Source organism: Amblyomma americanum, chromosome 11 (genome assembly GCF_052857255.1).
Source record: "Amblyomma americanum isolate KBUSLIRL-KWMA chromosome 11, ASM5285725v1, whole genome shotgun sequence".
Taxonomy (NCBI): Eukaryota; Metazoa; Arthropoda; class Arachnida; order Ixodida; family Ixodidae; genus Amblyomma; species Amblyomma americanum.
The window spans coordinates 33728602-33756479 of NC_135507.1; the positions used below are offsets into that span (position 1 = coordinate 33728602).

At 47.8% G+C, this 27878-nt stretch overlaps 2 protein-coding genes across 2 annotated transcripts in view; both read left to right on the forward strand.

Moving 5' to 3' along the window:
* The first annotated feature begins 15507 nt into the window (after positions 1 to 15507).
* Positions 15508 to 27878, forward strand: part of LOC144110506 (A disintegrin and metalloproteinase with thrombospondin motifs 18-like) — a 156778-nt gene continuing 144407 nt past the window's right edge. Inside the window, exon 1 of the mRNA XM_077643481.1 lies at positions 15508 to 16397. Coding sequence (XP_077499607.1) covers positions 16284 to 16397 — 114 coding nt within the window. The 5' untranslated portion in view covers positions 15508 to 16283. The remainder of the gene's footprint in view (positions 16398 to 27878) is intronic.
* LOC144110791 (uncharacterized) lies at positions 21057 to 23036 on the forward strand. Its single transcript, XM_077643887.1, has one exon. The coding sequence runs from the start codon at positions 21057 to 21059 to the stop codon at positions 23034 to 23036; it is 1980 nt and encodes a 659-aa protein (XP_077500013.1).

Sequence of the window (27878 nt, forward strand, 5' to 3'; positions counted from 1 at the left end):
GACAATAGACGGACAATCGCTGCCAACACATGTTGAACGAATTTCATTCACTACATTTCATTTCATTCATATTTCAATCATCTTCCAATGTAGTGGTCTCATGCATTCTACTCGAGGAGTGTAGTAAGAAAGAAAGGAGGAAAGAAAGAAACAGAGAGAGAAAGAAAGAAAAAAGAACTCAAGGAAGGCAGGAGAGAATGAAAGAAAAAGTTCGAGCCTCACTGTTTGCGGTTATCTTGCTTCGGCAGCTGTCGACCTCTTCTGTTCATTCACTTAACGCGCTCCTTTTCTGCGCCCCACTTGCATAAGCTCACGATGCGGTTCAAGCAGCGCGTCTTCTCCTCTCATTCGGTCGTTAATAGGCCGATTGCGAGCGAGATGCATCCATTGTATCGCCCCCCTCACCGTGACCAGCCCATCGGCAGCGCGGGCGGAAGAATAATGACCGCTATAATTAGAGCTCAGATTGGACATCGCGTATATACACAGCCTGCCGTTGTACGCGTCCGCACGTACATAATGACGGGACGCTACCTCGATCGTTGCGAGAGGGGACTCAATACCATCTGTGCGGGCAGGTCGTTCCACGTCCGCTTCCGTGTGCTGGGTAAATGAAGAGGAAAAAGTGATGGGGGCCGATCGTTCCGCTGCGATAGATCGGCTATGCAGTTTGAGCTGTCTTCATTCCAATAGTAGTAGTAGTAGTAGTAGTAGTAGTAGTAGTAGTAGTAGTAGTTGTAGTAGCAGTAGTAGTAGTAGTAATAGTAGTAGTATAGTCGGATGATACACAAGAACCCTTACAAAAATTTCTTGATACAGTCTATAGACTGTCCATAGACTTCTGTCTATAAAGTTTATAGGCTCTCTATAGACAACCCCTAGAGAACATCATCATCATCATCAGCAGCAGCCTTACTACACCCACTGCAGGGCAAAGGCCTCTCCCATGTCTGTCCAATTAGCCCTATCATTTGCCAGCTGCATCCACCCTTTGCCTGCAAACTTCTTAATCTCATCCGCCCACCTAACCTTCTGCCGCCCCCTGCTACGCTTACTTTCTCTTGGAACCCCCTCCGTTACCCTTAAGGACCAGCGGTTATCTTGCCTTCGCATTACATGCCCTGCCCAAGCCCATTCCTTTCTCTTGATTTCGACTAGGATGTCATTAACCCGTGTTTGTTCCCTCACCCACTCTGCCCGCTTCCGGTCTCTTAACGTTACACCTATCATTTTTCTTTCCATGGCTCGCTGCGTTGTCCTTAACTTAAGCTGAACTCTTTTCGTTAGCCTCCACGTTTCTGCCCCGTAGGTGAGTACCGGTAAGATTATGCTGTTGTACACTTTCCTCTTGAGGGAAATTGGTAAACTACCACTCATGATCTGCGAGAATTTGCCATATGCGCTCCACCCCATTCTTATCCTTCTAATTATCTCCCTCTCATGATCTGGATCAGCTGTCACTACCTGCCCTAAGTAGACGTATTCCGTCACAATTTCTAGGCTCTCGCTGCCAATTGTGAACAATCGACAGGCAATACAAATCATATAGACAGTCTATAGACAAGCTATAGATTTATGGTCATACACTTATAATATACTTTTATTTATAGAGAGTCTATTGACTATCTATAGACCATTTTTTTGCATGGGAACGAAGTGGCATTTCCCCGTCAAAGGACCCAGCCTTCCAGCCAATGGCGTCGGCCCATACTCATGACCTGGCTAGCCTGAGAATGCAGTGAGCGGCGTGACAATGCAGGGAGGGCACTATCCCCGACCATGGAGGGAGGGGAATTTTCCCTCTTTCATGTGCCATTCCCTGCACTGTCACGCTAGCAGGGTCATGAGAATTGACCGATGCCACTGGCTAAAAGGGGGTCCTTTTTCCGCTTCGTTCTTGATTTGTATCCAACTATAGTAGCTGTAGTAGTAGTAGCAGCATTCCCGCCGCAAGAGAAGACTCAGTGACGCCACTACTCGTCGATGACGTAATCACCTCCGACCAATGGCGGCAGACCACTTAGGTCCTTGGCATATGTGGACGTTTTAATTCACGCCTGTAGTCTGTGAATCCAACAGTGGGCTACTTACGCCCCGAGGTAGGGGGGGGGGGGGGGGGGCAGCCATGGGTTCACATCCATGTTCATCACTTCTCTGCACCGACGGAGGATGAACACTCTGACAGTTATTTCTGCTCTGCTTTGATATATGCAACCCTGCATCGTCTGGTGATAACGATAGTGTAGCGCTTCCAGACAAGTGCATCGTTCCCGAAAGCTCCAGTCCCGTAAGCGTTCTCCCAACATAAAAGCGTGATTCGCGAGTTGCTGCTGGCTGTCCACTGAAGAATAAAAGGGGCGGAAGGAGGGGAGGGGGTTTGATTGCTGGCTCTATTACGTCACCGTCAGGAATTGCGCTGAAAGCGAGGAAATTCTTGCGGCTTTTTTTTTTTTTTTTACGACGCTCCCGCTTTTTACAACGGCCAGGCGCGTGGCGTTTATTGTGTAACAGTGCCATAAAGCGGCGGCCCGCCGCCACATAATGTGAAGACGCTGTCATCACCTCTTGGCGCGTTCTCGGTTTGACGACCGCATTAAAAGCATCACTATAGACACCCACGCGCCGACAGACATCACAAACACTCCTTCGAGCACATATAAGCAAGAAAAAAAAAACACTCCCTCCTAGTGCACACTCGCATCCCAGACACACGCACACAGATCCACTCACAAACAAAAGCTCCCGCCTTATGCGCAGGCGCCCGTTGAGCAAATAACAAACGCGGGCGCACAGACAGACAGACGACAATGACGTATTGAAGCTATGACCGCGTGTCGTATAAGCAGGATTTGCGGATTGCGTCTTCGCAAGAAGTCGAGGGTCAAAAGCTTTTGGCGGCGCCGGCAATTAAGGGGTGACCGCAGCCTGCGTTGCTCCTACGCTGCAGCTTACCGAGAAGCGTGCACAAGGACGATTACCGCCGCCAGACGGCTGCACGCGTCGCACGAGAGACGCGCATTGAGGAGTTCTCGCGCTTTCGGCGAATATCATCACCACTTTCGCCGCGTACACGCAACTTTTGCCGTCCTCTCGCTTGAAGTTAATGCCAACAAGAAATTTAAAAAAATATCTAAAAGAGAGAGAGAGAGAGGCAAACTAGCACGCGTTTGTGTGTTTACATTATTGGCTGATGGCGGCGCTGCGCGCGCACAAACGTGACACTAATGAGGAGGGGTGTCGGCGCGATGATCCGCGGTCGTCTGCGCATGCGCATCGTTTGTTTTTCAGCCGTTTTCTCATTATGGTTTGTTTGTCTATTCGCTTGTTTGTATGTTTGTTTGTTTGTTGAACGGGACCCCTTTCTCGAACGCTGGACGTTCGCTGAACATAAATGTGGGTGAACGCGAGGAACCTTCCCTCCCTACTGAAACGTCCCAAGTGAGCCTCTCGTATGGAATTATGGGAATATGGAGTTCATAAGATATGGAAGAATATATGAAAATCTATATCATGTCTGTAGGGAGTTGATAAGCATTCCATATAATTTCTATAGGATTTCCATGCAGTGCGCATGGCGTCATATGAAGTCCGCAAATTTCCATACGTGTTTCCATATAGTGCACGTCGACTCCATATGCTCCATACTGACACCATAAAATTTCGTATAAAGTATGGAATTATATGGAACTCGTCACATGGAAACTTTCAGTAGGGCTGGCATAAAATATACAACTGTCTGCTTGTACGTCGCCGGATACATTAACGTACATGTTTACGGCCACCTATCTACGAGTATATACAGGGTGTCTAATAATAATAATAATAATAATAATAATAATAATAATAATAATAATAATAATAATAATAATAATAATAATAATAATTGGTTTTGGGGAAAATGAAATGGCGCAGTATCCGTCTCATATATCGTTGGACACCTGAACCGCGCCGTAAGGGAAGGGATAAAGGAGGGAGTGAAAGAAGAAAGGGAGAGAGAGGTGCCGTAGTGGAGGGCTCCGGAATAATTTCGACCACCTGGGGATCTTTAACGTGCACTGACATCGCACAGCACACGGGCGCCTTAGCGGTTTGCCTCCATAAAAACGCATCCGCCGCGGTCGGGTTCAGGGAAGACTTTAAGTACTTTTCAAAACTCGACTTTTTGGGGTAAAAATATAACTTTTTCGGCATAGTCTATTACCAGTGCTGGAGGACATAAGAAAGCAGGTGAATTGTCTTAAGTAGTAAACTGGTTAGCCAATTTCTGATAATTAACTTTTTACCTACGTCTGCAGCACGGCACACAGAGGGACCGGAGAGAGCAAGTGGGGGGGGGGGGGGGGGGGGGGTTGAAACAATAAAGTTATTCTGAACTGAACTGAACTTTTTACCCATCACAGCTAGACAACTGGTTGAAATTAGAGATTTGTAGCCAGTCGTTAGTAATAGCAATATCAGTTTCTAGAATTTAGATAACGCGATTATTCTCGGCGCTGTGGCTCGACAAAATATGGCTACATCGTGACAAAATACGTGCGCTTTTGAAAAGCATGCCGGCCCACAACCTTTTCAGTGCACGTAACTAGTCAAAAAGGCCAAATCTTTTCCAGCAACAGCGCCAACGGTAATCGCGTTTTCGAAAATATAAAAACTGATTTGGCTATTAAAAACAAACGACCGGCTATAAATCTCTAATTGCAACTAGATACCTAACTCTAATAGTTAAAAAGTTCATTTTTAAAACTAGTTAACAAACATATTACTTCTGACGCGATTCACCAGTTTTCTGGTGTCCGCCAATACTAGTAATACTATGCTGAGAAGGCCATATTTTAACCGAAAAAAACCTTTTTTTTTTAGAATTACTTATAGTCTTCCCTGAAACACCCTGTACATAAGGTACAATATCGAATAGCGCGCGACTGCGTCAAGCGTAGGCAGTCGCAAACCGCGTTTCGTAGGTGGACCGGTCGTCTCTAACGGGCAACTGGGCCCGCAGACGCATCCAATTTAGGCACCTTAATCAATAAATCAATTTCAAACAGCAATCGCGTGGGCATGCATGGAGACATAACAAGTTTGCACACGGTCGCCCTTTCAAATGATGCTCTGGAAGTTAAAAGTCATGTTTTGCTGCCGTGGTTGCTTTCCTGAAAGAGATATCGTGAAATTTATGCATGGCCATAGTTGGGGGGGGGGTCAATGTTTCTGCGGTTACTCCTTGCATTGTGAGCGCAGTTGAACACATTTATTTTGTTTCTCGGCCGACATACACAGAACGCTGCACACACAAAATTGCTTGCTTTTTTTTTCCTCTGTTGGCTTTAGATATGGTGTCTCATGCATTCGTGTGCGTAAGGCCACTATCTACATAGGCTACCACTCCGAAATGAATGGTCAAAGGCCGCCTCACGAATCGTAACATTTGTCTGTTGACCCGTTCAAAAGCTCTTGATTTTTTTCATTTATTTTTAATATTCGTCTACTAGCGAGGTAGACCTCGGAAAGAAGTAGAAGTCCTTAAGAACTGACGCACAACAACAACAACGACGACAGAAGCTGTGCTCGCTAGTTCAAGTTGCTTCCGGTATGCCTACTCCCGTTTAGATAAAGACATCACGATGCGCGATCGCGGTCAAAAAGAAAACCCATTCAGACCGCTCACGCGTGGTTAGTCAGCGGTAGGTAAGCTGCTTTTCAAGAAGCAGGTAAAAAAAAGAGTACGTCACAATAAAAACAACAAAAAGAAAGACCGGGACAAGAGAAACGACTGGAGTGCGAGCTGCTGCACAGATTCGACGTTAGTAAGAAGCTGGATAAAAACGGCGCATTGATTTCATGCGCTAAAAGACAAAAACTAAATGTAAACTAGACGATGCCGGCAGTAGTTCTACGTTGTTGTCTGCGCAGCCAATATTAACGGTTATTTTTCTTATCGCAACATAAACAACAACAAAACGATGGGTACAAGAGAAATGACAGGAAAGCGAGCTGCCGAACAGATTCAATGCTTGTCAGCGGCTGGACAAAAACGGCGCATTGATTTCCTGCGCTAAAAGACAAAAACTAAATGTAAACTAGACGCGTTTCCGCTGTAGTTCTACGCTGCTGTCCGTGCAGACAATATTAACGGCTATGTTGGTCGTCTAGGCGGCTCCAGCCAAAGCTAACCACAGAGTTATAGCGCAAACAGACTGGCTCCGGTTTCTGTTGTATTTGTATGCACGTATAGACAACAGATAAACACCACCTGAAACCGGTTATCGGGAGAGCACTAAGCAAGGTCGGCGCGCTCTGCAGCTTCATGGTCACCTTTTCTGGCGCTTGGGGGGAGGGGGGGGGGGGGGGGGGGGCAGTGAACAAAACCGCGTTAAAACAAACGAAAAAAAAAACTGTATTCATAACGTTCGCTGAACTGACATTTGAGTTTACACAAGGCTGATGACTGGGCGAGTTGGTAGTGAATCGTCTTAAAACCAGCCAAAAGACGCAACACAGGAGAAAAAGATAACGAGAGAAGGCAGGACAACAAAAAACAACCACATCCCAACGGCGGCATGTGGTTGTTTTTTTCTTCTGCCTTTCTTATCAATTATCGCATAAATAATTACCCTTTTGAAGTTCTTATTTAGCAGCACTACAAATTACAAATAAAGTAATAAAGAAAACATCCCCTACGATCCTTGATTTCGTTGACTGTTGGCTTCCGTCACGCTGTATATGATAAATTACAGGATGTACACACACCACCAAATGTTTAGGAAGGCAACTCCATCGAAAAAAAAAATTAATTTGTTTGCATCCAAAGCGCACTACTTGACATTTCGTGATGCAATGCGTAATTCGAACAATTACAATTAGGCTTTATTTACTATGCCAGGATGCATGCAGCGACGGTTACGTAGTTATTTTTTTTTTCGCTAATATTGCCTTCCATCCGTAATCTTTTGGCTGCGGGTGTACATTAAGGTAAAGAAAAAATATTCTTATGATATCTGAGGGGATATATACTAATGCCAGCATTGCCTTCGCCTCGCAGTGCTGCGACGTCTTATGACGCTAATATTGCGCTCTTCCTAAACTTCCTGAACGATCGAGTAAGCGGTCTAAAAGTTGCGAAATTCGGCACGCTACAATATTCAAAACAAAGCAACTTAAACGACCTCGCGACCTAGATTAATTTAAGCATTTAGTTATTGCAACTAGTTATCGGTCTTATGTTATGCAAACTGTAAGAATGTTTGCTTCTCGGGTTCTTAAAGAGACAATTACTTTAGCAGCAGGCTACACGGGGGGGGGGGGGGGGGGGGGGGGTGCAAAGCGCGACACTGGTGTTCTGACGAGCTATAGTAAAATCAATGATTTTAATGCTGTATATAGAGCTCTATCCTTGTTTTCCGGCTTTCTAGGTTAGTCCTAACGTGTAAAAGTGCAGAAAGCGCAGTGTAAACCCTAAACAGAAAAGAGTAAAAAGGCGGTAAGCTGTCACCTAGCGCGCACCACTTTATAAGAGGGAGTGCACTAGACATCTTACTCCCTTTTTACAGCTCTACAGGACAAGTTACTCCCTTTTTACTCCGAGTGCACTAGAAGACAGCTTACTCCTTTTTTACAGCTCTAGAGCGACGAAAGCGGGAGATTGACAAATACTGCGTAGCCTGGCTACAGGCAGTGCTCGGCTATAATACTGCTTATACTGTAGTGAGTCGCGGAATAAAACAGCGCCTGGTTTGGTTTCGGTATAATGTCTGCCATTCGAATAGGCTGGCAGACATTGTTTACATATCCAGGGAGCCGACTTCGTGTGCATCGTTTGCAAGGATGAGTAATGCGGTTATTTCGGAAGGGCGTCTAATTTTTCTCCGTGCGTGCGTGCGTGCGCGTGTGCGCGGGGGGGGGGGGGGGGTCAAAATGCGATAGTTTTGAACTTAAATAAATTTTACTGCGTTTTACTGCGTGGCCTTTTCACATTTACTGAGCGAGATGCCACAGGACCCTAGGAAATAATTCGGCAATATTTGCTTTTTGATATCTGGGAATAATGAAAAGAAGGCGACGATTTTCAAATTTGTGCCGGCCGGATTTGCTCCGTTCTTCCTTAACTTTTTTAATGGATATAAGACGTTAATCCTGAGGGGAAACGACACAGTCTGTACACAGCCTCTCATAGGCAGAGAACAAACCTACTCGTGCGCCTAATTACGCAAGAATGCTCTCTGGAACCGGGACCCAGTCGAGTTCAGGAAGGGCTCTGCTTGTTTAGAACAAGTGGTAGAAGTAGCAGTAGTAGCAACAGTGGTGGCGGTGCTGGTAATAGTAGTAAAGGTAGTAGTAGAAATAATAGTAGTAGTAGTAGTAGTAAGGGCAGTAGTAGTAGTATAAGTGGCAGTGTTGGTGGTAGTAGTAGTAGCAGTGCCACCGGGTACCCACCGGTGATACAATGGGTCAAGCTACCCCTGGCCTGGTGCTCGCCTTATTCAGGGTGAAATGCTTGGGAAATGGGTCTTTGATCCCACCTTGAGTAGAAGAAAATACCTTGTGCCATTGGTGCTCTTTGGACACAGATGCCCTTGCGCCATAAAAATCCACTATCATCATCAGTAGCAGTAGTAGTACTAGCAGTAGTAGTAGTAGTAGTGGTAGTAGCAGAAGTAGCAGCAGCAGAAGTAGTGCTAGCCGTAGAAGTGGTGGTGGTGGTGGTGGTGGCGGGGGTAGTAGTTTGGTTTATGAGTGTTTAACGTCCCAAAGCGACTCAGGCTATGAGGGACGCCGTAGTGAAGGGCTCCGGAAATTTCGACCACCTGGGGTTCTTTAACGTGCCCTGACATCGCACAGCACACGGGCCTCTAGAATTTTGCCTCCGTCGAAATTCGACCGCCACGGCCGGGATCGAACCCGCGTCTTTCGGGCCGGCAGCCGACCGCCATAACCACTAAGCTACCGCGGCGGCCTGCGGGGGTAGTAGTAGTAGTATTAGTAGCAGTACTAGTATCAGTAGTAGTAGTAGTAGCTTTATTGCACCGCGTACCAGAATGGCTCCAGTACCACACCCTCTGCCAGACGCAGTAGGACCACACGACCGGTGCACATTTTCGAGAGCCTAAACCTGACCCGCATGCCTCTTTGCCTAAAGCCCGCAATAATGAAGCTTGGTTGGCTTCAATAACTAGGCCGCAGGTGGTCAACCATCGTTGAGAAATTTTCAAAGCGGCTGCATATACTTTAGTATTGCATTTAAAACTTATTCTCTTATTCTCTTTTTCCTAAACACCGATCATGCAGCCCATCCTAGCGAGAAGGCTTGCAAAGCTGCTCCAAAGCGTGCGAAATTTTCACAATAGTAAATTCAGCGTCGATGATATACGACAAGGCAGGTGCACATCTTTCCCTATAGTACAAATACACGTCTCGCATTTCGTGCCAACAATATCTCGAAAAGAAAAAGTACATCGACTCTTTTCCGCGCACGTCCAGGTTGACGGGTACCTGACAGCTACCGGCTTAGGAAAAGAGTCTAGCTGCCGGCATTACCGGTCGAAACCAAAAGAGCCGATGGCTTTTACACACGTTGCCTATTGTCACCACTATTGACACTGTACCAATAAAGGCGCGCCGTAAATTTTCTCATTGACTGCGCACAATATGGACATATTTACATAAGCCCGTGCCCAGCGTCTACAAGGAAGGCCTTGCTAGCTCTTAGGTATTTCAAGGGGGGAAAAGAGCGTCACCTATAGCAGATGCGTGGTTCTGCATGTACGAAGACGCAATGAATCTCCTCCCCAAGTTTTATGATCCGTGCAAGACAAGCGTTTAGTTTATTCTTCTTCCAACTACCATATCTGTACCTTGAACATAAATGACATTTTACATTACCGGCCAAGGCAATTGCCGCACAAATGGTCACCATATATATCCCTATAAAGAAATACAACGTAAAATTTTCTGTTGTCGCAACAAATTTTTCTGGAGTGGTTTGGAACCTGACAACAGAAATTCTTGTATCTATAGGATTTTCTGTAAAACCCTGCAGTCCCCTGTCGTAACGACGGAGCCAGTTCTGTCGCGACAACGGCCAACTTCGTAATAGTACAAAAATATCTGTCGTAACGGGAGCACGACAAACATTTTTTGTCGTATTTTGGGACCAGCCCTGTCGTGTTTTACGATTGGAATTCCATCAAGTTTCATAATCGAAGACAATTGTATTCAATTACTGTTTTCAGTAAAAATTGCTCATCTGGCTCTTGTTCGCTACATTGAAGTTTGTCCCCGGCAGCAAAGGGCGCATTTATCGTCGATAAAATTGAATTTATTAAAATCTTCACCTCCCTGCGGTTCAGGTGCCCACCGATATGTGAGACACATACTGCGCCATTTCCTTTCCCCGGCAACCAATTTTCAAAATCTTTCCGCCAGTCGATTCAAACTCGTGACGTCCTCACCGAAAAGGACTCCGTGATCACCACAGTGAAGTGAATGGCGCTGCAGCATAGCCTCTGGTATCCGTGTCAGGTAAATTGCATTTTACTTGCGAAATCGGCCGGTGATGGCGACACCTATATTTTGTTTATCAGTCGGAAAGAACGACAGAATCGTGCCCAAAATACGACAAAACATTCTGCCGTTTTGTCGTAACGATTTTCCTGCAGTATTATAGTATTTTTTGTAGCTCTGTTGTTGCGACAAGGGACAACACAATATTTCGGAAAATTATGCTGTTACTGCAATAATTTGTTTTTACTAAAAGTACATGGCCAAAAATATTAGTAAGTATCTAATGTGAGGACAGAAAAAATTATGTTTTTCGTTCGGGAGTTTTTTTGCCTTTTGTAGCTTATAAAAGCTCCGTTTTATCTGACAGTAGTACAACAGCTGTATCTTACCGGTACTCACCTACAAAGTAGAAACGTGGAGGCTAACGAAAACGGTTCAGCTTAAGTTAAGGACCACGTAGCGAGCCATGGAAAGAAAAATGATAGGTGTAACGTTAAGAGACCGGAAGCGGGCAGAGTGGGTGAGGGAACAAACACGGGTTAATGACATCCTAGTCGAAATCAAGAGGGAAAAATGGGCCTGGGCAGGGCATGTGATGCGAAGACCGGATAACCGCTGGTCCTCAATGGTAACGGAGTGGATTCCAAAAGAAGGCAATTAAGCGTAGCAGGGGGCGGCAGATGGTTAGATGGGCGGATGAGATTAAGTAGTTTGCAGACATACGGTGGGCGCAGCTGGCAAAGGACATGGGGAGGCCTTTGCCCGGCAGTGGGCGTAGTCAGGCTTATTATGATGATGATGGCCCTGTCGATAAACACTGACATGTATCTGTCCTCAGAATTTTTTTAATATGATCTTTACACCCGACTCTGCTGCCCTCCATCTACGTGTTCCCTCACTTGGAATTCATCAAGTTAAAAAAAAACAACGCTTATCTCTTCGTGTCCCACGTTCAACCGAAGTTCATTTCTTTCTTCATCCTGAGGTCAACTGGGGAGTCACAGCTCGGGTTTGCTTCCGAAGTTATCTGGAGGGTGTCCTCTTGTTAGATGCCGATAACTGACAACGAAAATCATCACAGTCCTTAAAAACAACAAAGTTAAGCCCACTACAGGGTGGAGGCCGGTCCAATGCAACGACCTCGAGGCATGCGCAAGTCCAGCTTTCTTGGAGGTCACTTTTATTTGTGAGGCTGCTGTGGAATATAGTAAGATGATGTTATGCACATATTGATGGGAATGGTCTAATCTTCCTATGCTCTGCAAAATCCTGCTTTTAAAGTTCGTCCTGCGCCGAGAGCCGTCAAGAATGGGCGGCACCTGGCGCATGCGCGGAGAGGGTAGCTGACCGTGCTTACGGCGCATGCGCGTTTGACGGCAGCGCTTCGCGATCTGCGCAGGCCACGTGCTCCCGTCTTCCCTTTCATAATGATCAACCCTGTACACCTGTGCGCGAGCACTCCTTCAATCCCCCCTTTTGAAGCATAACTGCATCATCCAGAAGGCTGACAAATGTTGCTCGAAGATCCGCCATGGTTGCCATCACGTAAGAGATTCTTTCGCGTGCTACTGCCGCTTGCTTTTGGTGACGAGAACGCACACACACCTTTCTACAAGTGATCGCTTTGCGAAACTAAAGACAGCCAGGTAGCAATCAGAGTTCCTGTCTCCGCCCCTTCCTTACAGCGTCCTTGCAGCCGCGCTGTTTTCCACCTTGGTAGAAGGAATCCCCTGCTCTGCTCATCCATCGTTAACACTGATGGATCGGTGGCCACTTGGTCAGGAGTTACTCAGAAGAATAATAACAAAAAAGCTCCTTCGCCTGGCAACGCAATAAACGGGCAGACGAAGGATTGTTTTCTACTAGTATACGTTGCAGTGGATCGGTGGCTATTGCGTACGACTGCCAAGCCCGAGGTGGTGGGTAATCCCGGCCACGGCTTCCCAGCTGCGGTGGGCCCGTTTCGATGGAGGCCAAGTGTAAACACGTGCAATGTGCCATGTGAGTGGCATCCTAATAAGTGGTTTAAATTAACTTAAATTAACGTTGAACCTTTAACAGCGGTCTGCCGCTTAGCCTGTATGTGCAGCTTCGTTACGTTGAGCCCTGCCTACCATACCATACTGTACCATACCATAGCATACCATACCACAAGATACCATACCATACCATACCGTCGCACCGTACCGTACCGTACCATACCGAACGGTACCGTATCATGCAGCAGCTGAACGAAAAAAGCGACGACGAAATCAACGACTTAATGGGAAAGTAACGATTGCAAAAGCGAAATTTCAAGCCGATTCTGCTAACGCAGATTTGTCGCATCACGTCATACGATCGCCATTTTTTTTTTGCATTCTAATTTTTCCCCAGAGCCGTAAGCAGCGCACAAAGATGCAATACCGCGAACACTGCCTGTCCTGCTGCTCCGCCTGTTTCATGATTGGAGTGACGGTCACATTCCCCGCAGCTTAAGCTGACTATTTTATTATTTGTAGTCGTCGGGGGCTTGTCCACCAGTGGTGTCGCTCGTTCGTCAGTCCTGCATAGCTCGCGTGCTTCTGACAAAACTGTCAGCTTCCTTGTCGCAAAACAGGTCTGCAGAGACTATCTGAGGCTCCATGACGCGTATTTCATTCAGGTTCAAGAATGACGCGGTTTGAAGCGTATAGCTGACAGTGCTCTCACAACGTATCGCCAGCCGAGTAGATGTAGAGTGGTTTACACTCTGGGCACTGCAGATATTATTTTAAAAAAAGCAAAGATGGAATGTGAGGCATATATAGCACAGATGAGGCATCACACAGGGCAGCAGACAGGCCACTCAGAAACAAGCAGACGAGGGGCGCCAGTCTGCGTCCCATGTGCCGTGCGCAATATGTGTGTCCAAACTACACTGGCTTTCAGTTTTTCGATGGGATACAATTTTAAATGGTCTGGTTTGAAGCGCTGAGTTGTTTTCTTGAGCGTTTCGAAGCAAATCGTACGTAATTATCAATATATATAAATGAACAAATTCGTAACAAGAATTCATAAATTCATAAGAAATCCATAGCATACCTTCACGTAATGCAGAAAAACAAATATTCGAGACTGTATAGCGATCGCATTGATTGTATCGCCCTACCGCACTTGTCCCCTACTAAGTTAGGGAAACAGTGCTAAAATCAAGTACGAGACAAGACTACACAGGCGCTGTAACTTCTGTTCGTTTCCGTAACTGTAACTTCTATTCTAACTACTGTAACTTCTATGTCGGCCTTTCGGTGATGGCCTCTTTCCGAACGGTCAGTTATATCGTATATCCTTCGTGACATTGCAAAACAATCCAGTGTGAAACCTCAGTAGAAGATGAAAAGAAAAAAAACAACGAAAATAAACGAAAACGAATAAACGAAGTCATTATTAAGTTTTTATTTAATGAGCATTTGTATTAAGGACCGTCTAGTAACTTCGTGGGGTCAATGCAGTCGTATTTTTGCTCGTTGGAGTCGTGCCATAAATAAACAAGCTTCAAGCTTCACAAAATAGAAAAAAAGGCATCGGCGCAGGGTTTTCCACCAGACATATTCCCTAGGCGGCGTGAGTTTTGTTCGTTTTTTTTTTAAGTTTTAATTTTCGAGCCAGCCGTTCACGTCGCATCGGAAACCGCCCCACACCGGAAAGTGGCAATCCGCTTTCTAGAGAACGCCCACTCACGTAGAGCGTTGTTTTCGATTCAAGCAAGGCGCAAGTGACTTTAAACTGTACTTTGCTTTCTCAGAAAAGGGGATTGCGGACCGGCTGGCCGTCTTCTGCGTAGAGTATAATGTAGTAACGCAGCTCGTCTGCTGTCATCGTCAATCGCCCCTTACGCATACATTTTTTCTGAGATTTCATAGAGTTTCTTTGGCTTTCAAGAGACTTTCTTTGGCAGTTAGTTGACAGAGCACGATGCAATCTCTTAGCACCACTTTTGTGCATTCTTAGCTTGTGATCCTCCTTATAAGCGTTGGTCGAAATGCACCTTCGTTACTAAAGCAGGTTGATTTCGAAGCAGGTTCATTTCGACTAACACTTATAAGGCGGATCACAAGCTGAGAATGCACAAAAGCTGTGCTAAGAGATAGTATCATGCTTTGTCAATGAAAAGTCTCATTTCTTCCTTTCCTTCCTTTCTTCATTCTTTCTTTTTCAGAAAACAAAAGAGCAGAGGTTGCACAGTACTGACGAGAAGAAATGGAACGAGTATGGGACTACTGGAAGCCGAACAGCGAAGATTTTAGCTTAGAGAGCACATGTATACTTTCAAAAGTGGCAACGAACCGTGTCTGGGTGTCCCCCGTAGCAGTTATTTATCGCGTTTTTCCGTGTCCAGTATGGTTTGATGTGGTATGGTATTGTATGGTATGGTATTGCATGGTATGGTATGGTTCGGTCCGGTATAGTACGTTGCGGTGGGGTTCGGTACGGTAAGGTTCGGTCCGGTATAGTACGATGCGGTGGGGTTCGGTACGGTATAGTACGATGCGGTGGGGTTCGGTAGGGTATAGTATGGTGCGGTAAGGTTCGGTGCAGTATAGTACGGTATGGTATGGTATGTAGACTGCCCCGAATTAACTTCGACCATCTCGAGTTCTGTAATGTTCGCGTTCAAACAGTCTCGTTCTCGTTGCATTCGACACCGGTGGAACCCCATGCAGTTTCTCCACGGGGCATTATTTAAAACCTGACACCAAGCGAGCATTGAGCAAACTTCACCGCGATACTTTGCCTGCTCTCGCCAGATCGCGCTCTTTCTCGCGCCTTCTGACCTTCTTTTGACTCCGACAGCAAGGGGAGGAAAGGGAGAGAGTGCAGTTTTTTTTTCGGTGGCAGTGAGAGGAGGTGGAAGGAAAGAGAGGGGGGGGGGGCAGGAATCGTCGCTCGGGGAAGGGAGGATGGAGAGGAGACGCAGCCCTCTCCTCCGCTCTGCCGCCGTTGCTGCAAGGGTTAAAGAAAGAGTGCGCGAGTCGGCCGCCGCCGTTCGGTCGGACGGCGCTTGTCGGCGAACGCACGCAGTCGGTCTCTCTGGCTTCGGCGTGCGACCGTGTGTTAGCGCGCGCGTTTCGCCGACGGTTCGCGCGCGCGCTGTTATACAACGTCCACCCCAACGAAAACCCTGCAGCATCCAGGCGTCGACGAGCCACTGGCATCCCACCCTTCCTCACATAGTTCCCGCCAGTGGATGCTTGATATCACGTTGACATAGTTATAACTTGTTATAACCTGCACAGTAGGGTAGTTCCTCGTGGCAAGTCGCTGGATGAAAGCAGGACTAACAGACTGACAACAACGAGTCCTCGCCCGAAGGACGCGGGTGTCTCCTCGATGCATCATCCCATGATCTCTGCCTCTTCTCGTCACTTGTCATCTAAGTCTACCACGTGAGATCTGAGCCTTCGAAGCGAAGCTATAAACGGCAGTCAAGGCACACGAAATTGTGGATGAAACAGCGGGCGAAGCCCTCAACGAAGCCGGTCAAGCTAAAGAAGACAGCCGTTTATATCCCATCTTCCAAAGAACCCTAGGACGCCCAAGAGACTCACCGCCGCATCCCGCCTCCAAGTTCTGGTTTCGCTTTCCAATCTCTGCACTGCGTGCCTGACTTTGCGGGCTGGAAAAGACAGATGATGCGGCTAGAGACAGATGATGCGGAGGATCGTTCTCGAGTGCGGGCCGGTTTTGAGAGAGTGTGACTGAAAGTGTTTTCTTTTTAATTTTTGCCTTACCGCGGCGTCGGCCGTCTTCACACCGACTACGCGATGAGGCTGTGCGCGTGTGTTGAGGTGATTCTGGTGCTGCTCACCGCATCTCCGTTTGGCCTGCACCCGGCGTCTTCCGTGAGTGCGGGAAAGCCGAACAGCCAGGCGCCCCAGGTGAGTTGACGCGCTTCCGTGATATACGCATCGCTCTCCTCTGGACTAATTTCAAACTGATGTCTTTCTCTGGTGCAGATCACTGTATTCTTATACACTGCAGCGGCGCTACGTCATTATGTTCTTGTTTTCTTTGATTTATGTAAGGTACCTCACAGGCATGAAATTGGCATTGCGTGAGAGGAGTTCAGAAAAATCACGCGAAAAAAAAAACAGCTTGAGACCTACATTAATAAGTAAATGTTTAAGCCTTGCGTTCACGGAAAAGCAGAGGGCATCATTATACATTGCTTTGAAGTAGAACTGGTTCTTTTAGCAAACTTAAACATAAACTCCACACAGTTTGACTCGTTAGAAAACAAGATGTATAAATGCTCATTTCATGAATGCGCGCTGTGACAGGCTGGCGCAGTTAAACGATCAATCCAGATGGCCATGTAAGTGACTATGAATGGTTTCACGGTCACAGGTGCAGTGACACCGGGTAGATCACTCCAAATTGATACGGCACTTGAATGTGAAGCTGAGTTCAACCGCTTATTTTTATATATTTGCATAACTGCAGTATATGAAAGAAAATACGTACATATAAAAGAAATAACTGAACTGTACCTCACAAGTGGGGCAAGTAACAAGTTCTACGACTATGACACAGAAGCGTTACCCGAAATAGGGACACATTTTCAAGCATTTTTTTCTGTTCATGCCGCTTTCACTCGACGGCAGGTGTATGAGGTCATTCGCATTAAACATACTGTTCAGGTGATCATCGGCTGCTTAGAAGGTCAACCTGGATAATCTTCGCTGAAGGCCTTTACAAGTTATCTAGATGACGTTGGAGACAGTTGCCACGGAATGTCGCGTTGTTGCCTAGATTAGATAGAAGCTTCAGCTTTCGGAGCAATGCAGAAACCTCAGGTGGGTCGTAAAGAACGCCCCGTGTTTTTTACGTGCGACATTCCGCTCAGCTGAAGGCGTGAGTAACAGCTATGTGGTATATGCAGCTGCTTGCAATGCATTCCTTCTACTTATTTCGGAATAATAATTTATATAGTTTTTTTTAATTTATTTTAATCAGAGTAAAAGCCTTCATGCCGTTCTTCACAATGCCACCTGCTATTTGTCCTCATGTAAGAAATTCAATCTTCCATTCAATATTTTTCCTTTTAGAAACCTAAAGTATGATGCAATATACAAGAAACTGTTTTGAAGCGCCTCGAGACCTTGAAATTGCAAAAAAGACGAAGTATCCGAAATATTCCAACTTCCGGTGTTCCTTCAGTCGCCGAGCACTTCCGGTCTCGAAACCGAGTATGCAACAGGCTCGAACCATACGGTGTTCTATTTAGTTTTCTCGACCGCAGTTTTGTCAGGGTTATCTCACTCGTTCAGCCCCTTCGGTACTGACCGACCTTCGAACACCTAAACTTTCACGTCCCAGAAACGTCCCGACAACGTCCCAACAACGTCCAAGAGCCAGTGCCGGCGTTCAGCGGTCGGCGCCAGCGCTCCAGCCGCTTAAGAACCGCGATATACATCAGGCTGGCGCGCGTAATACCGTTTGTGCGTCTGAGCGCCGCGCCGTTCGCGGCGTACACGTAACGCAGCCGCTCTTGAAACGCTGCCGGTCCCTGGCGCCGCCGGCGTCTCGGGTCACAGCCGAACGAGCGCAATTCGCCGCACGCGACCGCGCTCGAGCGCCACGGCACAGCGCTCGCACAAACACTCGACCGCACGCACGCACGCACACAATCACGGCTGACTGGGAATAAATGTTTGCCAATGCGGTCGAAGGCCTGATAGGGCTTCCACACGGCGGTGGGCGACCGCCAACAGGCCGTTTTGCCGCTGAAATAACGGCCCGGAGGAGAAGAGAGCGGGCGGTGGCCGCTGCCGAGATTGAGCGGGCGTGGGGCGGGGCGGCCATCGTCCATCAGAAAAGGAAGGTGAAGGATACGTCTCGAAAGTGGTGCTACAAAAGGAGCGGACTCCCTTTCGAGACATGGCTGGGATGAAAATGGAACGAGCCTCCGCTCCTCCTCTACGTGTGCGTTGAAGATGAATATGTAGCGCATTGAGCACTGCTGCGAATATAGGTATACTACAGTATCGCACGATTCAAGCACTGCAGTGCTGATAGTATGCGGTATGGTGTCGGCACCGCAGTAACAATACCCTAATATTCTATACAGGTGACCTATAGAATGTGAGTTCTTTATATATCGTACTGCAAGACATAAATGTATTAAGGTGCATATTTCTTCGTATGTAGGTACCATAGCTTTTGCATTGTTTACTACGGCAGTACAGTGTACATAGGGACCATATAGTGCGCCATAATACCGACATTCTAGTACTCTATAGTAAAGGTATACAGGTAGTATACCTAATGTAGCACATCATCATCATCAGCCTGACCACGCCCACTGCAGGGCAAATGCCTCTATCATGTCTCTTCAATTAACTGTCATTTGCCAGCTGCGGCCACCCTATCCCAGCACACTTCTTAATCTCATCCACCCACCTAACCTTCTTCCACCCCCTGCTGCGCTTGCCTTCCCTTGGAATCCACTCCGTTACCCTTAAGGACCAGCGGTTATCTTGCCTTCGCATTACATGCCCTGCCGAAGCCCATTTCTTCCCCTTGATTTCGACTAGGATGTCACTAACCCGCGCTTGTTCCCTGACCCACTCCGCCCGCTTTCGGTCTCTTAAAATCACACCTGTCATTTTCCTTTCCATAACACACTGTGTTGTCCTCAATTCAAGTTGAATACCTTTGATTAGCCTCCGCGTTTCTGCCGGATAGGTGCATACCGATAAGTTACAGCACATATGAAGCCTCTACTTTATTTCTCTGAACTACTGGAGTAACCCTTGGGGTTACTGGAGGAGTTGATGGAGCAAACGCTGGAACTTGACACTGACTTGCGGTGCTATGGCGAATATGTGCCGCATACACAGACTACTAAAAGGGCGAGCTATATTACCCACGTGGGCATAGTATACCGGTAAACTGCGTTAACCTTGGTGCAGGAATTACGCGCTTTAGAGCACGTGGTGTTCACGACCTGCTCGCAGCACAGCACACGGCCATGTAGCAAGCATACAGTTGTGCTCGGCATGGCGGCCGTGGAGCTCAACTATTCACAACGCCCCAGGCATGCTTGTGGGCGCGGCTCTGAGCGCTCTTCTATTTTAGAGGTTATTTATATTCTTCGCTGACACACCGTTTGTATATAACGCCGCGGCGGCTGGCACAAAGATCTAAAGACCCGGAGCACGCCTCAGAATCAAGAGTGAAAGGCTCGGGCAGAGTTGTATAGCTCCGCTGCAAAAAGAAAAAAAAATGTAACGGCGAAAAAAAAAAAAATCTGGCGCGTTCGAGAGCAGCTCGACACGATTCCGAAAAGAGAGGCTCATCAAGAATTCCGAGACCGGACAGCAGCTTCCGTCGGTCCGTTTTTTAAACCCGTCGCGTCCCGCCGCACTTTTTCGGATAATCACAGACACCCCCCCCCTCTCTCTCTCTCTCTCTCCTTCTTTCTTTCCTTCTTTCTTTCATTCTAATTTCCTCATTTTTTTTCCGCCCGTTTCCAAGTTTATTGCGCGGTTAGCTTCTTAAGATTCCGGCTGCACAATACCGCGCGTTTCTTTTCGCTTGTTTTTGTGTTCTTTCGACAGAAAACTTTTCCGCGTACGCGTGTCGTCTCTCGCCCTTCCTGTATAAATACAGCCTTTCTTTAAAAGGTCTCTCATTCCCTACCGTATCGCCCGATCTCCGATTCGCTGACTTGTCGTATAGCGCGGAAGAAGAAGCAATACTTGGAGGAGGTTGATGTCATTTCCTGGTATATGAGGAGATCGGCGTCGTCGTGGAAATTAGACGAGGTCGGAAGTCATTTCGAATGATCTGAACGTCTCTTCTTTCTGCGGCATGGCGCAAATATACCTGCTAAAACGGACCCGTAGGAAGCCTATTTTTACCGCTCTTTTTTTTACCTGGGTGGTATTTTTCGGTTGCCAGCGATGGAGCTAGGCTGGTCACGTGTTGTTATGACGTCACAGAGCGAACGCTTGATTGGCTTTAAACTAAACGAGCAAAATTGGTACGGCAGGTGCGACGAAATGGAAAGGGGCATGAGCCTAGCAAAGACGTGGAATATATTGAGGCATCTCCTCGACCCGGGAAAATCTAAACAGGCAGCGAGCGCTAACCAAGTGAAAGCGAGACACGCTTTCCAGGGGACGGACAAACAGCTGATGGACAGGCTCAGGGACATTTACATAGGGGACGCGACAGAAGTACGACAGGCAGAATATGGAGGAGCGGAAAATGAAGATCTAGACGCGGACATTACGGTAGCGGAGGTCAGAGCAGCTATCGCTGAGCTAAAAACTCGCTCGGCCCCTGGCCCGGATAAAATATCCAATGTCATGCTCAGGAATCTAGACGGCGACTCGATAGATGCAATTGCGCGGTACATGAACAAAGTATGGACGGAAGGTAAATTGCCAGAGGAATGGAAGCAGGCAGAGGTTGTTCTCATCCCCAAGCCGGGAAAAGAACCAAGCTTGGAAACCCTAAGACCGATCTCGCTAACGTCGTGCGTGGGGAAACTCATGGAGCACGTAGTGCAAACGAGGTTAACGAGATACATGGAAGATGGAAACCTATGGCCGCACGAGATGGTGGGCTTTAGACCTAAGCTCAGCACGCAGGATGTAATGCTCAGACTCAAACATGACATTGTAGACAAGAAAGGATTAGATGCCAAGGTGATCCTAGGTCTTGACCTCACGAAGGCCTTCGACAACGTCCGACACGAGGCGGTGCTCAGAGGTCTGGAGGAGGTAAACGTGGGCAAGAGAACATACGAGTACATCAAGGACTTTCTCCAAGGGAGGAAGGCGGTGATTAAATTCCACGACGCAGAGTCGCCCACCATAAGGCTGGGCAGCAAAGGTACCCCGCAAGGCGCCGTACTGTCCCCCTTCTTATTCAACATAGCGATGAGAGGTCTCCCGGCCATGCTGAACAAGATCCCTGATCTAAAATTCAGCATGTACGCGGACGACATAAACATGTGGATGAATAACGGAAGCGACGCGGAAATTGAGTGGAGTCTGCAAAGGGCAGCAGACGTAGTGGTGAAGTACGCGGCCGAAAGAGGCCTGGCGTGCTCACCGCAGAAGTCGGAGCTCTTCGTGTACAATAGCGACAGCAGGAACAAGAGAGACGTAGAAATTAAAGTGATGGTGGGAGGCCTGGAGGTGCCCAGGGTCGAGGAAATGAGGATCCTAGGCATGTTTATCAACAAGAAAGGCAACAACACCAATACCATAAAGAAATTAGCCACATATGCAGACCAAGTGGTAGGCATATTCAGGAGGGTAGCGGTAAAAGGGCGAGGACTAAAAGAAAGGAATCTCCTGAGAATGTCGCAGGCGTACGTAATAAGTCGGATCTGCTACGCGACGCCGTACCTAAACATGAACAAGGCAGAAATAGAGAAGGTAGACAGAGTATTGAGGAAATGCGCCAAGCGAGCTCTGGGACTCCCGACATCTACGTCGACGGAGCGGCTTGAAAAAATGGGGGTACACAACAGATGGGTTGAGCTGGCAGAGGGGGTGAGAATATCCCAATTAGAACGGCTCGGCCAGTCTGAAACGGGCAGGACAATACTCGAATGGGTAGGAATCCGGCCAGAAAGTAGCACGCACAAGATGGTAAACATCCCGGCAGGAATCAGGGCCAAGATATGCGTCCCACCTATGCCGCGGAACATGCACCCCGTGTATAACAAGGAAAGGCGAGAACATAGGGCTAAGGCCTACGAGAGGAAGCTGAAGGAGCGACCGGCAGACCAGGTGGCGTACGTAGACGCGGCGTGCGGACAGCACGGGGCGGCTGTATCCGCTGTGGTCGACGGGGCAGGAGTACCAACGGTAGCGGCTTCGAGCCGCACAAGAGATGCCAATGCGGCGGAAGAGTTGGCGATAGCGCTCGCTTGCGTCGGTACCAAGGCCACGACGATTTTAAGTGACAGCAAAACTGCAGTAAGAAACTTCGCGAAAGGAAGAATCTCAGAAGAGGCCAAACACGTCCTCGAGGCGAGGCCGATAGAACGTAACATAGAGATAATATGGATCCCAGCGCATGAGTCTATTGCAGGAAATGAGGCTGCACACGAGCTTGCCCGAGCTCTCTATCACCGGGCGGCCGCAGAGCAGCCCTCTCGCATAGACATGAAAGATGGCCTAATTTCATACCACGAGATCACGGAACATTATAAGCTGAGCAGGAGGGTCTATCCGCCGCCCGACCGTTCCCTCGCAACCGAGGAGGCAATTGCGTGGAGAAGATTGCAAGGGGGGAATCATATAAGCCCCTTCTGGGTATACATCACAATCTCCAAAGAGAAGAAAGACCAATATTGTATAACGTGCGGGGAGAGGGGCACTCTCGACCATGTCATATGGGAATGTGCTGGAAGCCCGGGCGCCGAGCAAAAGATAGAAGATAGAGAAGCCTGGGAGACCTTGCTGCGGAGCGAGGACCCCGCTAAGCAGCGACAAGCCATCCGCCTGGCGGCTGAGGCCGTGAAGCGACAATGTGTCTTCACAAGACCTTAATTTGCGAGGCTCCTAAGTAGGGCTCCCTTAGGCCTGCGTGCCGGGGGGTCCAAAAAGGAGTTTCATTTCGGTGGAAATAAACGTTTTGATGATGATGATTGGCTGCAGAGAATTACATTCTTATTGGCTAAAGGCGGTCATGTACAAACGAGGAAAAAACTCTCCAGGACGATGAAAAAGCGGTTTGGGTCCATAGGTGTCACGCCTGCCAACGAACATCTGCTTTCACTGCACTACATTTGAGCACGTTGTGATAAAGATGAAGTGTGGCAAGTGCGCTGCACGCACTCGCGCGCATGGGGGGAGAGAAGACGACGAAGTAGGAGAATAGAGATCGGCTCGACCGTATGTTACGTGTACTGTTTCATTGCTAATTATCATTACTACGATACAACACACGTGAGTCTGACGATCCCTTCCGCAAGTTTGGCTTTTAACGGAGCTATCCCCTTACAAAACTTTTTTAGACAGTCTATAGACGGTCCATAAACATGTCTATAAAGTCTATAGACTCTATATAGACAAACCGTAGAAAAGTCTTTAGGCAATACAAATTCTATAGGCAATCTATAGATCTATGGCCATACACTTTTAGTAGAATTTTTTCTATAGACAGTCTGTACCCTATGGATAGACTAAAACAAATATCTATAGGAAGGCAAAAGAGTATATAAGAAGTCTATAGACTGTCTATAGAACATTTTTATAAGGGTCGGCTTGGTTCCCGGGTACTGCTGGCGAAAAAGAAAACAAATTAAGAGCAGTGCAGTGCGTCGGGTTTCATGTCCCCAAGCATCGTGCGAGTTACGAGGGACGCCGTAGTTAAGAGCTGCGGATTCATTAAGAACCCTGGTGGACTAAATTAATTCGAAGCTATCGACTGCGGTATCTTTCCCATTTTACGGGCCGCTTCGTGACTTGGAACTGCACAGGCCATACCATACCATACCATACCATACCCTACCACTGTCACATGTGATAGGAAGTTTGAAATAGAAGTATGAACTAAAGAAGTTTGGAGAAGACGACGAGGATATGACGATAAACATGACGTATATTTACCCAAGAATAAATAATATGAAGAAGTAGTATTGGTAGTCTGTGTTTTGTGTTAGTCTTGTTAGTTAGGTTTGAGTGCTAGTGTTTGTGTCACGTAGGGTGTATTAAATGTGCGTCTGTGTGGGTACGCCTGTCGCCTAGTCCATTCTTTCGGCCTGAGTGTTCTCCGGGGATGCGTGACAACCATACCATATCAACTATACCATACCATACCATACCATACCATATTATACAATTTAGTTTGCTCCATCTTGACCGCATATTAGAGAATGAAGGAAGGGAAGTGCACAAACAGATGGCAGGAATAAGCCGCAACAAGGAGAAGTTTGCAATAATTTTAAAAAGCAACAAGTAAATGAGGGAAATGTTTAACTCTTTCGCCAACTAAGCACACTGCATGGTGACTTGGTTGGGGCAAAAGGGGCTGGCGAAAACCCGACGGCATAACAAAAGAGCTGTTCAAATACAATGACCGCACGCAATGGGTAAGACTGTGGGGGGGGGGGGGGGGGGGGGTGGTGCGAAAGAGGAGGGTCGGCTAACCGCAGGCCTGCAGTGTTATCGATGAAACCACTAATCGCCAGTTCCACGAAAGAGAATGCCGAAGACAACAAACAAGAAAGGTCGTCTCTATTGACCCGGCGCCGAGTATGCGGAGTTCATCCACCCCGCGGCGACAACGCGAACGCCAAGGAGAAGGGGGGGGGGGGGGGGGGGGGTAGCTTGCTTTTTACGGCGGACGCAAAATTCAGTCAAGGGCAACGCGGCGCCCGCGAGCACAGAAACGGGCAAGATATGCTTTTGCTTAATGAGCCGTAACAAAATGCGCGCGCAATTTCCGCTAACCGCGCCGAGCGACAGCCGTTGCCCGGAGGGAGTCAGAGAAAGAGAGAGAGAAAGAAATATAAACAAAAAAAAGATGGAAAGAAAGAACCAACGTAACAAAAGAAACGTAGAAAAAAAACGATAGATGCAAGGAACGAAAACAGAGTAAGGAAAGAAGAGAAGAAGCAAAGCAATGGTGAAAGAAATATGGAATGAACGAAAAAATAACGAATAAAATAAAACGAAAGAAGAAAAGCAAAGTAATGAAGAAAGAAAGGAGAGAGAGCGATGAAAACAAAAATAGAAAAAGAGACTGGCTCTAAAGAGCGGTACGCGTGTTGGGGTTTCGCGAAGGACCCTCGACTGGATGCCCGGAAAGCTTAGAGGCCGCGCAAGAACAACGCTCCTGGCGACGTTTCATTAGGCGTTTCCGTAACGCTGAACAGCGTGCGGCCGTTTGCAGGAGCCGTCACTCTCTTCCCGGCCGCGCACACGCGAACGGGGCCGCTCGTTCGCTCTCTTTATTATCGGCGGCGTGGTTTGAAGGTAAACCGGAACGGCCCGTGTCCTCTTGCATAGCGAGAGAGCCCGTGCGCATGCGTCCGGACGCGGTTTATGCGTCCAAGTTGTGCACGCCGCAACTCCTTACGCAACGTTCCAAATGACGTTAGGTAGTCTTCCTCGTCGTTACGGGTTTATGACATCGCGTGGCGCTTTCTTGTTTTTATATTTATTTCTTTGCATTTTTTATCCCCGGAGAGCTAACGGAGGAACGATCGAACGAACCAAGAAAATAAAACCCAATGGGCACTGAAACTCCCTTGGATGTGTCATGGACGTCTTGGACGTCCACAGGACGTGTAAGCGAGTTTCAGTGCCCATTGGCAAATTGCTGGAAGTCGGTTTAGGAGTATAGTTGCTTGCGGCGTAGCGGTGCATCGAAGGATGTGGCGTTGTTTGGCCGATCGCGAGGTCGCAGGTTCGAATGCCGGTCGCGGCGGCCGGCATTTCGACGGAGGCCGACGCGAAAGACGCCCGTGTGCTGTGCGATGTCAGTGCATGCTAAAGATACCCCAGTGGTGAACATTATCCCGGAGCCCTCCACTACCGCACCTCTTTCTCTCTCTGTATCCACTCCCTTGTTGTTCCCTTCCCTCACGGCGCGGTTGAGGAGTCCACAGAGAAGTGAGGCAGTTACTAAACCATTTCCTTTCCTCAAAACAACTTTTTCTCATTCGCATCTTCCCTGCCGCGGTGGCTCAGTGGTTAGGGCGCTCGACTAGTGATCCGGAGTTCCCGGGTTCGAACCCGACCGCGGCGGCTGCGTTTTTATGGAGGAAAAACGCCCAGGCGCCCGTGTGCTGTGCGATGTCAGTGCACGTTAAAGATCCCCAGGTGGTCGAAATTATTCCGGAGCCCTCCACTACGGCACCTCTTCTTCCTTTCTTCTTTCACTCCCTCCTTTATCCGTTCCCTTACGGCGCGGTTCAGGTGTCCAACGTTATATGAGACAGATACTGCGCCATTTCCTTTCCCCCAAAACCAATTATTATTATTATTAATTCTTCCAGTTCCCATCAGCCTCCAGGCTTGGTATAAACTCGACCAGTTTTCTCATTTCACAAGCTTGCAACAAGCGCGAATAGCTTTACGTCCCTTCGTTTCTTTTCCCTTTCCTCCTTCTTTCTGTTTCTTTCGTCTTTTTTTTTTTGTCTCATCTCCTGATAACCAATCACCATTCTACGTTACCTTCGTTCTTCTTTGTTTCTATCGTTGTTCCTATTGTTGTTGTTGTTGTTGTTCCGGCGTCGCTTGCAAAAGAAGCGTTTATCAGACAACTCCCTGAAGGCAGACCTTCGCCGCCGCTGCCATCTGGCACAGAGCGGCTATCTCTCTCTCCCCCACTTCTCCGTCTAGGGATCGCTCCAAAGGTGGCTCGTTCGTGCAGCGATTAGCGAAAGTGAACCGAGGCACAGCTTGCCGATTGTAACACGTCTCGCCCGTTAAGCGAGCGAAGCCGTCTAACCACCGTCGCCGGGCGAAGGTTGCACCTCACCTGCCCGCGGCTACAGGTATGGCGCTCATCCGGGGGCGTATAGATAGGAGCCGATCCGGATAGAGCAGCTGACCTCTGCATCGTCCTCGGTGCAATCCTCTGAAAGCGCAACCCCGACTAAACACGCTTCCGAACGATCGCCGGTGAGCTCTGGAGTCGCTACCGAACCGTAAAACACAACAGAAAATTCTCTATCTTCACAACAGACTTTCTTTTACTACACGCGGGCTCGATCCGGGCCGCGGTGGTCGAATTTCGGTGGAGGCGAAATTCTAGGGGCCCGTGTACTGTGCGATGTCAGTGCGCGTTAAAGAATTTTAAAAGAAAAATACAGCGCGAACATAGACGACGGACGAAGAAGAGGTGCACAACACAAGCGCTGTCTCGCAACTAAAACTTTATTAAGGAGGGAAACACATATATAAAAGCGTCCGAAAAAGCGGCAAAGTCAGCAATCACCTGAGGCAATCAACACAAGGAACAAAGTCAAAAACTGAAAAGATACCGCGGGGCGCCCTTTTCTATGACCCATGGCAGATCAGGTATTGTCTAGGAACCGAATCTCCGCATCAAATAATGTGATAGAGGGTGGGCTGATGGACGCGCTAATTTTCTTCTTCATGAAAAACGGTTCCATAATCTCTCTGGTACGCTGGTCCCGGCGATATTTCAGAAAACTGAAGTACTGTACCGGCACCGGGACCAGCGTACGAGAGAGATTATGGAACCGTTTTTCATGAAGAAGAAAATTAGCGCGTCCATCAGCCAACCCTCTATCACATTATTTGATGCGGAGATTCGGTTCCTAGACAATACCTGATCTGCCATGCGTCATAGAAAAGGGCGCCCCGCGCTATCTTTTCAGTTTTTGAGTTTGTTCCTTGTGTTGATTGCCTCAGGTG

Bases quoted from the DNA above. Each gene is read 5' to 3' on its own strand.
- LOC144110791 (XM_077643887.1), top strand. From the start codon at position 21,057: ATGGAAGATGGAAACCTATGGCCGCACGAGATGGTGGGCTTTAGACCT.